Here is a 14153-nt window from a genome sequence, read left to right as displayed (position 1 = left end):
TGTTTTTCTAAGTCCTCTTCAACTCTCTCATCGCTCCTACCCAACGGAGTCGACTCCAGAGCTAGCTGGTCAGCATCAGACACCTTTGAAAGAGGACATGCAAGGCAAAGACTTTGCTGGCCCATAGTGATGGCAACAGCTGACTGATCAAACATTTGTATAGCTCCAAACAAGATGCACCATTTTTCTCCAATGGCGTTGGCTCTGAGCACAGGTATCTTCATAGGCCTTTTCACCGCAAGGAACACAAATGTCTTATTGCTACATGAGCTGCATGACAGTTTCAGTCAATTTGAACTTCACATTTGCACAAGAGACTTATCAAATTGATTACAGATTTCCTCACAGCTAGTAACAGAAATGTCATTAATCCAGAAAAAAGGGGATAATGCATTAAGGTGTCCTTCATTTCAGCCCCAAACTGAATGCCAGCTCTAGTTTTGAATTTCTGCACAGGCTAACCAGGCTGGCAGAGAAACAAATGAAGAAAACACCTTATTTCAACTTCACAGACAGCTGCTCACCTTCCCTTGCAACCTCCTCAGCTCTTTGAACCAGGACACTGCAGACACAGCTAAAGCTATATCCCTGTCTTGCCATTCTCCATAAATTTACAGGAATAAATTGAGCAGAAAAACAGAGTGACAACTGTAAGAGATAGTGCAAGTTCTTTCGAGTAGGTCAACACACACAAGGAACTTGACTGAAGGATCAAACAGGGATTCTGCACACAACACATGCACACTTAGTTAAATATATGTGGGAGAAACAGAGTTTAGCCACAAAAAAGCTAAGTTTATAAATATGTGCCCAAAACAAATGCTTGTATCACACTGCAGCAGTACGACTGAATCTTCTGAACAGTACTTTGTGGCTACAGTAAAACTTTATCACACATTTGCAGCACCAATTATTACGCTGTATTTAATTACCGTTAAAAATGAACTGCTTACAGCAGCAAATAAACACAGCATACAACAGTATATGTAGCCTTCAATTCCAAGGTACCTATTTGAACAAATGACAACCAAGACTTGATCAACCCCTCCATAAAGAAGCAGCATCAGAACTTTAATATCAAATAGTATCTTTCAGATTAATGTGAACTGGAGGGGAACTGATACAGCTTTATACTATTACAGATCAGACAAAACCCACAAATCGGCAGGCCTTTGGAAGGAAAGCTTGGCAACAAGTGTAGCAAAGCACACGAACAGCCTCACAAAGCAGGCACTTGCCCTGTGAATTTAAGTGAATCAAGAGTGCTTCTCTATTATTTCCCTTCTCCTCCCATTGACATGGATCTGGAAGCTATGAAGGGGAATTATCTCAGCAAGTCTTTGCTTTCATTTCATTGATGACTCATAGTTATTCCTCTGGTGGGCACCAATGTTACAGCTTACCTCATGAGTATCAATTGAGAACAGAATGAAGCCCTGTGAAGTAAACCAACACTAAAAAAACCCAAAAAAAAACGGAGACTAATTTTGCTAGTCCAAAGCTGGACTCATAATTCAAGAATGTTTACTAGTGAATACTTTTCAGTTTCTTTAGTACTTCATTTGCCACTGACTCTTCCACTGTTCTGTCATCTCCAGATTCCTTGGCAAGCTGAAGCTTCACAGACTATCAAGTCTTGAAAATCCATTCTAAGGGCTTATGGACAAACAAAATTATCACTGACAGTAAGCTGCCACAAGTCAAGACTACCTTTTCCTGCCAGCTAAAGCTTGTTTTATTTACCTTACATTTGCGACGATCTCTGATTAGGTATGAACAACTTGAGAAGATCTGTTGATATGCAGCAGTTTGTTCTTCTACTCCTTCTAACAATTACATTCTGACAGTCCACAGTTTAAGTCCAGGACATGTGGTATTTGAAAAAAGGGATCTGAACTCTGGAAATTCACCTCTAAAGAATTGCCATCAGCTAGGTTTAAGCAATCACTTTACGCTTTACCTCTTACAGAAGAAAAGATGGGAAGAGACTGCAAGCTATAAACCACACAATCCTGAAGTTATCACAGCTTAACAGCAAACATCAGAAGGCCCTGCAGGAGCACTAAATACTTGACAACCAACATCTTAAGCGTGTATGCAAGTCTAAACATTTCAGTTTCTCTACTTCCTTCCCTTTCTCACTTTCCCACAGAAAAAAAGCACTTGTCTGTGTGGACAAATCATGGACTCTATTCTACAAAGGTCTCCAACAGCCAAGTACAACAGTAAAATATTTCGGGCCTACATATAAGCACATGGTTTAAACAACAGTTTATAACCAACACAGGAGGTGCTATCAGCTCACTGTTGTGCACAAAGACCGGTCATTAGTGAGGGGCAGCCGAGGGTTATACTTGCTCCTAATAGTCCAAGTAAACATGGTTTGACTTCTAGACTTTGCTGATTACATGCAGCCAGTTACAGTAAAAACTCCATGTTGTGATATAAGGAAAATAAGGTTATTGTAACATAAAAGAGAATTAGAACTATGAAAAGCACCCCAAAATTTTTTTGCAAATAGTGTAAAAGAAAGGAACTGCTGCTAAACTCTGTAAAGCAGCAGCACAGGTTACCAGACCAGTGCTATTAAAAATGTCCTCAATCAACAGGAAGAACGGAAAACGGTACCAGAAATTGCACACCCTAAAAAACTTCTACTTCAGTCTTGAATGGAGCAGATCAATAATTAAGCTATTTACATATTTCTCAACTTACTACTAAAAGCTCACGTCAGTCAGGCTTTCCAAGTGTGAACAAGCTCCCCAATTAGAACTTAAGTTCTCCAGCTGGAATCCTGGACCTTTAACATTGAAAGTGTAGATTGTGTTTTAAGGTAGACACTTCAACCTGACAATGCTACAAATAGAATTATACATATTCAGGGAGGGGGAAAAAAAAAAAAAAAAAGACTGAAAGATCCTATTTGACATTTTAGGTTAACTGCCAGCTCACAGGATGCTTCACCACAGTCTGCACATACAGAACTGCTTCGGAAGGAGCAAGAAAAGAGAGCTCTACATGAAACGAGCATTTTCTACCCATTGTACGACACTGCATCAGGATTAACATTGCCTGCCTACTGAAAGTCTGGAAATGTAAAATTTGTCAATTTGAACATTAGATGCTTAAAGTCACTTAAGCTGGTACGTTCAGAGTACTAGAAACCATAGGAGAGACTAGAGACCTAGTGGACTACCTGGAAGTAGAAGAGGCATCGCAAGAACAATTTAAGTGTAATAATAATAAAATAGTAATGTACTGAACAAAAACCACCAGAAGACATCCTGCTGGGAACAAGATACGTATAATCAGGACTTTCAAGCCTGAAGCAGCATGTAAACAGATTGCAGTTTATGTACTAATACTCCAGTCTTATCTCAGATTTAAAAAAAGAAACCAACTTCAGAGAATGAGCACCTGTGCATCTGTCCAAGGGGCATATAGTTGGTTACTCAAGGACTATTAGGCTGTTTCTTAGCAACCTCTGCAAGCTCTAATCAAGTAAGACTAAGATTGTCATTTAGCCTTGAAATGCCTTGTCCCTTCCATCTAATACAGCATTCTAACTGCTATTGAGCAGCAGTCACATCAACCACAGATAAAAATCCATGCTTACTGTGTGTTTCACCTGAGAGTTCCTCTTAGCACTTGCTATCACAAGATCTTCATGTCAAATATGCTTTTTACACTTTATTTAGTATCTGAAACAGCAATTAATAAAATAAACCTTTAAAATAAACCTTATATTTTTATACAAAATAAAGGCAAACTACAACACTGAAACAATGACCTTGGGAATAAAGTTTAATGAATGAGCATAAGTTATAGCCCAACTCTTAGAAAACAAGATTTTATAACTGTAAAACATTCTCTGAATATCATTGCAATAAAAATGCCTAATACCAAAGGCAGCAGAAGAGACATTTCAGGGAAATCACAACATTTATCTCACAGCTGGATGGCATTTAAATCTTTGGTGATGCTGAAGTGTATCTACTACGTTGCACAAAATGGATTTCTAAAACCAAGTTATCTTTCAGCAAAGCCCTGGCCATCAGACCAGAAAAGAAAAAAAGCCAAAGGAATCTGAGTAATTGAAAAATAAACTTTCAGTCCTAGTCTAGCTTCATTGCTCATCAGTAATATCAACGGACATATGATAGTCTCCACTTCAGACAGCAGTCTTAAAGATTAACTTTTATATTGAGTATTTTCCTTGTACAGTAAGCAAAGGCACCAGAAGTCTATGGTTAAATCAGGGACAGCTGCTCCTCCCTGACTCAAGATGATCTACACAAGAGCCATCAGACAGCTCTTCTCAGCTTTCTCCCTCCCAACAGGTCTCCCGGGGTGTACAGCAGCGGAAGGCAGCAGCTCTAAGAAGGTCCCACACCCCATGGGAGGCGGAAGCTGAGGAGGTTCCCAATGTGACCTAGCACAGATGGTCTTAGCCATTCACACTGGTTCATTCCCCAGCCCTGGAGGCAGAGGAAGGGCAAAGTGGTCAGGCTACATGTCCACCTCCTGCTCGCAGGACAGCTGAGCATTCAGCTCAGAGGCCACCAACTGGATACAGCAGACAGTACTGCCAGTGGTCATCTCTGGCCAAAGACCGACCAATTTTAGACACCCAGAAGCCAGAGCAGCTTTCTAGCAAGAAGCCCATCAAAGGCATATCAGAATGCTGAAGAGGAAGAGAATGGTGGAGTTACTGCCAAGGAACAGTAGCATCTCTTCTTTGGGTAAGCATCTGGCTAAGCATTAAGGACCCAGAAGCGATGCCACTATACCCTCATTCCTCACTCCTTGAAGTAGTTTCTCTCCTGCCAAACTGCTGCTCCCAAACTTCTTCCAGACCAGAGGATTACCAGCACCTAGAATTGGAGAGAACCAAGGAAAAACTGATGTGCTAGCAGGAACGTGACCCTCCCTTTTTAGTCTCTTCAGTAGGCTGAGCAGCTCTGAACTAGAGCAAGCAATGCAAACAGGATCCACACAGAGTTGACAAAACATTGGCCTTGTTTTCAGAAGAGGAGGGAGGGAAGCTTTCAGGCACACAGCAACTTAAAGCTTCTGCAGATGACTAAGTACAACAATGTGATCACAGCTGCTTTATGAACTTAATAAAGTAGTTTCTAAAGTGTGTTCATAGCATGTATTTCAGAGCCAACACTCACACAAAGCAACACATACAGGAAAGACAAGTGAAGGAGTCAGACTACACAGAAAGGATGAATTCCACTCTTCTCACCTACACGGAATGACTCAATGGTGTTGCTCACAAGGAGCCAGACAGCCATCAGCCCATAGGGACAGCACAAACAAAAGTAACTTTTAAAGTTTAAAAAAAACCAAAACAAAACAAAAACCGAAAGCATCATTTACTTTGCACTCTGTCCCAAATACAATTCTTCTCATACAAGAAAAAAAACAAACTTTGTGGCAACTGATTAATGACAGATTAAAAATGCAGTAAACCATTTTCACACTTTTAATCCAGAAAATGTAGTTGTTTCACATCGTTTATTATTTGACAGAAGCCTAATTTTCTGCAGCTTTTGTACTGAGAAACAGTGAACTCTAGTAGTAACTCAAAGTGAGCCAGACTTGCACAAGGAACACAAGCAGCAGCAGCAAAAACGGAAGGTAGCTTTTACAACATAAAGCTTCTCACATTTCCTTGAACTTCACAAGATTGCTCAGAAACCTCTACAATACAGTGAGAACGCGGCCCAATTAGGCCAAACATCACAAGTCTGACATAAACACAACCAACTATGGTTTTACGCCAACCATATCAAAGAAACCTGATTAAAGCGACAAGTAGTCATGTCTTTAGCAGACCTTTCATATGCACACTTTTTCTCAAAAAAAAAAAAAGTGTCTGAACATCCTCAAAAAGCCCAAAGACAGTGCTACAAAGCCTCCATCACACTGCAGTGAATCGAACACGCTCTGTTTCTACCTCATCCTCTTCTCCAGCTCACATCCTCTAGTGTAAGAGTAATCCTGACTACTTTAATACCTATTCCATTTTCAGTCAAAGATTTAATGCCTGCACCAGCTGTGTGGCTGAGTGCAGCATTTCACAGATAGGCTGGCTGGAGTACCTTCTGGAATAAAGATTAGAAACTTGACAAGAGGTGTCTAAGCACACCACTCACTGTCTGGGAGGTAAGGTTATTTGTCTGCAAGTTTTGAGTTCAGCCTCAGTGTCTCTAATAAATAAGCAAGTGTTTATTTAAGGAAGCTTTCAAGGAGTATAAATAGAAGTGTTCTTTACTATCTGACCATCTCTGTGACATCCACAACCCCCCCCCGAACTTTAAGGTAAAAAAGCTTAAATAGTTAGCAGAAGGCTGTCGTCTGAGGTGTATTTATTTCAAAGATACGGAATTCTACATTTAGTGGCCTCAATGTATAAAAGATTAAGAGTGCAAAGAACATTTCTACTTAAAATTAGAAGACAGATTTTCTATAGTTACGTGAAACTTTAGGCTTTCTATTCTGGGCAAGCTGCAAATAGTTGCTGGCACACACGGCACGCCAATAATAAATCCCTTTTTCAAAGAGTGGTTCTGAAGTGCTCACCATTAAGGCCTTGATTCTTTTTTAGAGGTGACACCTGCAGCTGCTATTGAAATCAACCAGAGTTGTCACTACCCAGCACTGCTAAAGTCAGCCTCTAAACCATCACCTGATTATCTTCTTTTAGGAAAGAGCCTAACAAAACCTGCAAGCTACTCTTTGCATTTGTATGACTTGAAACCAAAGAGATATAATTTATATAATACACCACTCCCTCAACCTTTCACTTCTGATCAAAATGTTTGAAGGTAAATACAGTACTGACAAGGTAAAAGCGTAAGATTTCCTGATCTGCTTCCCCAAGACTGAAAAAACACAGATCCATGTTTTCTGATCCACAGTGTATCTGTACATGAACTGCAAGAGGCAGGGGAAGGCTTTACGAGCACAAGGACTGCAGGTGTTTTGTCAAAACAAGAAACGGGTTGGCATGCCAGTTACCACAGCAGTCCTACACTCTACTGACAAGCCAATCGGGCAGAGTCAGTAAGCAAGCAGCAAGCTCAGGGCAGGGGGGCAGAAAAGTGGTCAAGTGTTAAAAAGGAAGCTCTGTGCTATCAGGAGAGCCTTCCACCTGGGGAACAGAAGTTAGGCTGCTGGCAAATAAGACATTAAACATTTCTGTAGCTCATCCACATATCGCAAACAGCTACATTATTTTTTCGACACGGACCTCCCCTGCTACCGAGGTGCAATGCACGTGCGTTATAACCCATCACTGTACCACGTGATTTTACATTTTGGCATAAGGTCTTGCTCTCACTTCTTATTCCCCACCCTCAGGTCTTGCTTGGCACTGTGCGTGTACCTGCACTTTTTTTTTTTTAAAAGGAAGTCTTAGTGGAGCAAGGAACAACTATTTAGAGGTAAAGCTTGCTGTGTACATACAGTTCCTTGGGTACAGCTGTATACAAGCACCATTGTCAGTGCTAAACGGTCTAACTCTAACCTGCTCAATTTAAGGGTATCTGTCATGATGGGTTGTCATTCAAGCTGGCAGGACACAAGTTTACTCTATCAGGGAGCACAGAGTAATCTAATCCAGTACGTTTTCATTACAAAGCCTCAAGATCCCGATCAGAGAGTAGCGATGGCTGTGTTAAGACAGAAGGCAGACCAACTGTAGATCTACCAGCCAAAGAGAAGTAGACAAGAACATTTCCTACAGTCAGGCTATCTAGTTCCCTACAGGCACCAAGGATCCCAGACAACACACTTCAAGTCTAGATGCCCTCCAGGGCCTTAACCACCTTCATTTTTCACATCAGAAGGATTAAGACAGCTTGATGCAGAATCCCATACCAAAGCAGACAACCTCCGAAAGCGCCAAACAGAACACTGTACCCATTAAGTAACAAAAGCTACAACGTCAAGGGCTCCTGCTCAGGTTTTGGCAGGGAAGGGGAGGGGTTGCTTTCTAAGAAATTAAACCTTTACTGCTGCAGCCAAGTTATCCTCACAACAGCTTTACATATTTGATGGTTCATGCTCCTGTGTATGTTTTAGATCAAGACTGAACTCTTCCAGGCATCTGGATGAGACTCACATGTGGACCGCACATGGATGAAACTCACACAGCGCTGGGATATTAAATTTATATACTTTCACACATTTTCATCTACCTGAAAGTTAACAGTACTTCAGACGCTTAGAGCGAGGTGCTACAATCACACTCTAAATAGGAAAAACTTAAGATCAGTGCTCACAAAACCAACAAATTAGTTGCCCACGTTCCAGTAGGGAAGGCACCCTTTACCCAAGCAAACTGCAAGGGCTGCCTGAACCTCTACTACCCCTTCTTCAGTTAGGTACACAGAGTCCTAGCTATGCACCAAGGAAAAAGAGAAGTGAAATTGCTTGTTTCTGCCACTTGTCTCCAAGGCCCTGAACGCTCAGGTTCACCTGTGGAGTTCAGAGCTCACTGTGCTCATATGTACACTGCGCTGACTGTCAGTCACACTAGAATCTCAAAACCAGAGGGGCTGAGGGGAGATAATGATGCATACTGTAATACCAGATTTCAACATCCACAACTAGTCAGAACAATTCCTCTATATGACTAATTAACTGAAGCAATGGATGCACCAATATTTATTGTGCAGAAAAAGCTGTGAATTCCCCAAGGAAAGGAACAGGGTGGAGGGAAAAACCACACACAATTCCATTCCATGCCATCTTGTAAAGGAGTACGAAAAGTGGTTCCACAACCCATCCAGCAGAACACCTATAACTTTAAAACATCATCTTCAGAAGCAGCCTTCAATTGAACCCAAATCTAAGTCTGCCAATAACCTAATTGTTATTTGTAAATATTGCTGTGCAAAGTATTTCTGAAGCTTCAGTGTCTGAACAGATTTGTGCTAGAAAAAAAAAATGCTCAAGACTAATGAACCTAAACTGTGTAACCGATCAGAATTCATTCTTCAAAGCTACTTGCAGTCTTCCATCTTTTTTGTTTTAAAGTTGCATATAAATTTGAATGCATCACTTGTTTGTTAACAATCTCAAACGAGCACTACGCTTGAAGTTTTACAGCAGGAGGCAAAGAAAAAATGTGAGGTAGGTGGGTGAAGACGACAGCTGTATTGTTCTAGCTGTTCCGCAGCCTCTCCCACTGCCAGATTTCTGCGGATGATGTATCCCAAGGTAGCAATTTTAAGAACTTTTTGGCAATACCCCAAGCTCTTCTTGCAAATCAGAGATCAGACTAATGATATTAAAAAGACAGGAAACAGGAATAAACTGGGTAACTGACACTGTATCAAACAGTAGAAGTCACTGAACTCTGGTACTGCAGATTTACAGAAGAGACACTTGTCCAAACTTTACAGTAAAATTTTACCATGTAAAACAAACAAAAAAAAATCAGTATAACAAAACCAAGGTAAAAACACACCTTCCAAGACACTACTTGCCTTACAGCTACTGCTAGCTCAGGACACTGCAACATGAAACAGATATAAAGAGAACTTCCCTCGAGCAATTTATACCTTAATACATTAGTCTCCTTAGGTGAGGGAGTTACCATTCAGATGAGGTTCAGCAAGAAGTCCACATACACCAAATGCTGGCTTTCATTAGGGTTGGATTTCTCAGTCTTAAAACTCCAATCTAGAATTACTGAAATAAGTCCCTCGCTCACTGCCAGCACCAAGGCAAATTTGTTTCATAAGGGAAGGACACAATTTTCTAATTCTCTTTAATCTTGTCCCTTCCCAGCACACTAAATAAAGGAACATTAATTCAATTACTGTTGCATAGCAAAAAAAGAAAAGGTCATATGAAAAGACTATGTCCATATTGTTTCTTGTTTGCAAACTTGAGTAGAGAGAGAGAAAATATTATTTCAGAATAATTTTGAAATGACCCCAGGGAGTTGAAACCCAACCCAGGAACTCAAATCTATTTCAAAAAAGCCCCTTGTGTTACAATTGAGCCTCTCCTTGCAGCGTCTACATGCCTTATGTACAGTTGTGACAAAGAAGCCGTGTTCCCCATCAACAGACTGAACATCCAATGTTCAAGATGTAACTACAACACACAGGAGGGAATTCTTTCCGTAGGTGCATTCACAGACTGCAACACTGGGACTGGTTTTTAAAAGTTCAACTACTCCACAAGTTATTTTTAGCATCAAGGGTGGGCAGGGAGAGTATTCAGTAAACCTTTCAAAAATCAGCCAGCCACCCACTAAACTGCAGTGGCACTGTTTAAATAAATTAATGGCTGCTTTGCAACAGCTGCAAAAAAAAACAGTGAAAAGACAGACCAAAGACTTTGAGGGCTTTAGAATGCTGGAGGCAATGACAAAAGAAACAGCAGCAGACACGGTACTGTATGCTACAGACTCTGTGGTAATTTACCTGCATGAGGTAGGTCAAACAGGCTGTTCTTAGGATTTGATGAGCACAGAGCAATATCCGGCAGCTGCAAGGTAAGAATGCGCTTATTCCAGCAGAGAAAAGCCAAAGAAGGCTGGGCTTTGGGACCTGCATTATAAGGATTATCAAACTCCCCTCTTGTTTCAAGTAGCAACACTAGAAACTGCCCAACAGAAGCGTGACTTAAGTTACCTTTACTTCCTCATGCAGATAACATACAAAGCCTGAGGTGCTAATGTTACCAAAATCTCCTACTGAAGGGTTTATGATTTCTTCAAGCCTGTATTAAATGGCCAACGTATTGAGGAGAAAGAATCTCAACTTTCCCTCTGATCTTATAACCTAAGAGCAGGGCTCCAAATACCCTGTTTTCATGGTATTGGCTGCATCTGTTACCAGGAACCTTTCAATGTTCAACAGGCCCCAGGACCAATACAGGCAAAACACCCCAAATCGGCAACCACAACGTAAGCGCCTCCACGCAGAGAAATTTATTAGTTGTGCCTTTTTTTAGCCATCTAACTCCAGTAAACCCCCTGCCTCCACACAGCGGTCAATTCTTCATTTGAGGTACAGGAACATCAGGTCCGAAGGCCCCCGGCAGCACAGAAAGTTAAGAGACTTATGTGGACGGGTTTCCTTTAGCACGAAATACAAGCGAGCAGCTTGGTCCCTGACCATTCCTAACAGCAGTTTTCCAAGTAACAAAGACCCTGCAAGCTACACATCCCGAGAGGTCGGCAAGGGCCGTTTCGTCCATTAGTCACCAGCTGCCAAACACAGTCCGCAGGTACCGGGGCTTCCGATACCCACCTCCCTCCTGAGCTAGGGCATTGCACCATCCCCATTCCTCAGCGCCTCGCAACTTGCCAGCTTCCACCCCGTGGCCCACTTGGAAGCGCCGAGAGCAGCAGCTGTGAAACTCCCTGCAGGATCCTACCTGCCTGCAGCCGGGCAGGAAGCCCGGCCCGCCCGCCCGCCCGCCGCTCCCCAGCCCGGGCCCCTCTCCGCACCCAGCGCCCCCGGAAAGCAGGGGGAAGGACCCCCGTCCTCCGAGGACGGGGACGAGCGTTGGCCTGCCGCCCCGGGGACGTGCCCCTCGGCCGGGAGGCGCACGGGGAGGTCAACGGGTTGGGGGTGAGTCACAGAAACCCCCGAAATGCTGAGGGGAGGGAAAGGCAGAGAGCGACAGGGGCAGCGACAGGGGCAGCGCCAGGGTCGCGCACGCAGCCACCCACAGCTCCCGCCGCCACGCAGCCGAGGCCCGGCGCCGGCTTCGGACAGGACCGCAGAGCAGGGCTCCGCTTCGGGCGCTTCCTCCCGATTCGTGCGCCCGGAGGGGGAACCAGCTCCTGCCCCCTCCGCCACCCGGGAGGCGGAGAGCGCCGCGCTCACCCCTGCGCAGGTGCGGGGGCTCGCTGCGATCGGGACGCGGGCGGCGCCCGCCCCGCCCCTCACGCCCACCGGCCGCGGCTCCCGCCCCTCCGGCCCCCGCGCGCGCCGCCGCCGCCGCCGCCGGGCGGCTCCGCCCGCGCCCCAGGAGGGGCGGCAGCTCGCGCCCTTCGCGAGCCGCGGCACGCGCCCCGCGCCGCGCCCCCACCTGCGCCGCGCGCGCCGCCCGGCAGCGCCCCCTGCCGGGGGCAGCCCCGCGCCGCGCGGAGCCGAGGGCGCTCCGCCGCCCCGGAGTCCGCCGCTGCCGTCGGGCTTCGCTTCCCGGGGGCGCTTCTCCGTTATCTTTTTTTTTCTTTTTTTTTTCGTGCACAAGCCGCTGCGGGCCACACCTGCAGCCTGTGCGGGAGCCCGCAGTCACTGACCATTCCGCAGCCGCTCCCCGACGCCGGCACCCCCGGTCCCCTCCACCCTGCGAGGCTGTCACGGCCCCGCGCCCCTCCGCAGGGCGAGGGCGGCGCACACCCCCCACACCCCTCCTCCCCTCCGCCGGCCGTGTCTCGCAGCCCCGGGAGGCGGCCGGCCCCGCCCGGGCAGCGCACCGGCAGCTCGCCCGCCTTTCTAACGGGGGAGCGGGCAGCCGCTGCAGAACCGGGAGGCTGCGGCTGGGGGGGGGGGGGGGGAAGGGGCGGCGCGGACCGACAAAAAAAGGGCGATAACGACGCGATCATCAACCTACCGGCCAAGCAAACTGAAAGGGAATAACAATCCTGCCCGTCTCGGGGGTTCTGCCTTGATGGGAGTATTTGTTGTTGTTCAAATAGAAAATATTTCCACCGAGAACGGGGGTAGATCCGAATCCGTAGTTGCACGGTCCGACCGGAGTGATCTTGGCCTGATATTCCTTGAGGCAGACTTTCACGTAAGTGTCGCACTCGTCCCGGGTACAGTCCAGGTTCTGGGGGCTTTTCATGCCATCGCAGCATTCCCCATTGAACAACTCGCCGTTTACATTCCGCACCGAGTTAAGCTGCAGCTCGAAATAGCCCGTGGACCGGGACACCTAAAAATAAAAGTCAAAGGCAAAGACAGCCCCGTTACTACCGCGGCCGGCGGCAGCGCAGGGCTGCGGCCAAGCGCTCCCCGCTTCCACATACCACCCCCCCCACACCCCACCCCCCCCCAACTTTCGCCGGCTACGCGTTTAACCCCGCGTCTAAAACCATTACATAGAGGGACACGCAACACACGCGCAAGGTAGAACCGGAGCGGGGAGGAGGGAGCCGCGGCGCCCCGCGGCCAGGAGCGGAGCCCCCCGCGCCCCCCTACCTGCACGCAGGAGGCGAGGAGCAGCGCCAGGCCGAGCGCGGCGGCGCGGGGGGCCCGGCTCCGCCGCCCGGCGCCCCGCATGCCTGCTGCTCCGCGCGGCCGCCTCAGAGGAGCCCGCCGAGCCCACCGGCCACGGACCGGCGGCCGCTCGCGGCATGGGCGGCGGGGGAGCCGCCCGCAGCGCGCCGGGGGGCGCAGGGCATGGGCTGCCGGCGGGGCCGCCCGGAGCGCTCCGCCGCCGCTCCCCTCCCGCGGGCTCCGCTCGCCCTCTGTGCGCCTCGGCTCCACGGACACCCAACAAGTAGGTGCCGGAGTGACAGCTTCATTACCCATTCGCCGCCGCTGCCGCCGCCTTCATATTAATGAGGGGGACGGCCCGGCCCCGCGGCCGGCGGGTGGGGCCAGCGCCGCTCCCGCCGCGGCTCTTAAAGGGCGGCGGGCGGCGGAGATGGCCCCCGCCCTGCCGTGCCCAGCTTTGCCCTGCCCCGCCGGCGGCGGGGGGTCCGCCGGCCCCAGTGGGGGAAGAGCCCACGGGGTACGCGCGCCCACGGGGGAGGGAACGCCCGCGGTCGCGGAGGAGGGCGCAGGGCGGGGGCACCCGCGGCGTTGGGGGGGCAGCCGTGGGATGTGTGCGGCCACGGAGGAGTGCGTGGGGTGGGGGCACCCCCGGCCGTGGAGGGGCACATGGGGTACGTGCATCCACGCTCCTGTGGAGCTGCACGGGGCGTTTGCGCGTACGGGCGTGGAAGAGCACGTGCGGGGCAAGCGCGCGCAGTCGAGGAGACGTGATTGGGGTGGGAGCGCCCCAGCAGTGCGGGAGCGTCCGTAGCTCGTGCACCCACAGCTGGGGGGTGGGTGCTCAGGGTGGGATCACCTTCAGCTGGGGGGGGCGGGGGGGGGTGCGCAGGGTGGGATCACCTTCAGCTGGGGAGGTGCTCAGGGTGGGATCACCTTCAGCTGGGGGGG

The 14153-nt window shown here is 47.7% G+C and overlaps 1 protein-coding gene across 2 annotated transcripts in view; it reads right to left on the bottom strand.

Annotated features, from left to right (window-relative positions):
• The window catches only part of JAG2 (jagged canonical Notch ligand 2), a 70797-nt gene extending 57277 nt beyond the window's left edge, over positions 1-13520 (bottom strand). Inside the window, exons 1-2 of one of the 2 annotated variants that reach the window (XM_086462275.1) lie at positions 13188-13520; positions 12598-12921 (exon numbers count right to left, since the gene is read on the bottom strand). In XM_086462275.1, the coding sequence (XP_086318401.1) occupies positions 12598-12921; positions 13188-13520 (657 nt within the window). The remainder of the gene's footprint in view (positions 1-12597; positions 12922-13187) is intronic. The other variant, XM_086462276.1, reaches the window with a different exon arrangement.
• Between the last annotated feature and the right edge of the window lie 633 nt (positions 13521-14153).

This window comes from Leptosomus discolor, chromosome 3, assembly GCF_034619465.1.
Source record: "Leptosomus discolor isolate bLepDis1 chromosome 3, bLepDis1.hap2, whole genome shotgun sequence".
NCBI classification, from domain to species: Eukaryota; Metazoa; Chordata; class Aves; order Leptosomiformes; family Leptosomidae; genus Leptosomus; species Leptosomus discolor.
This window is presented reverse-complemented; position numbering and strand designations above follow the sequence as displayed.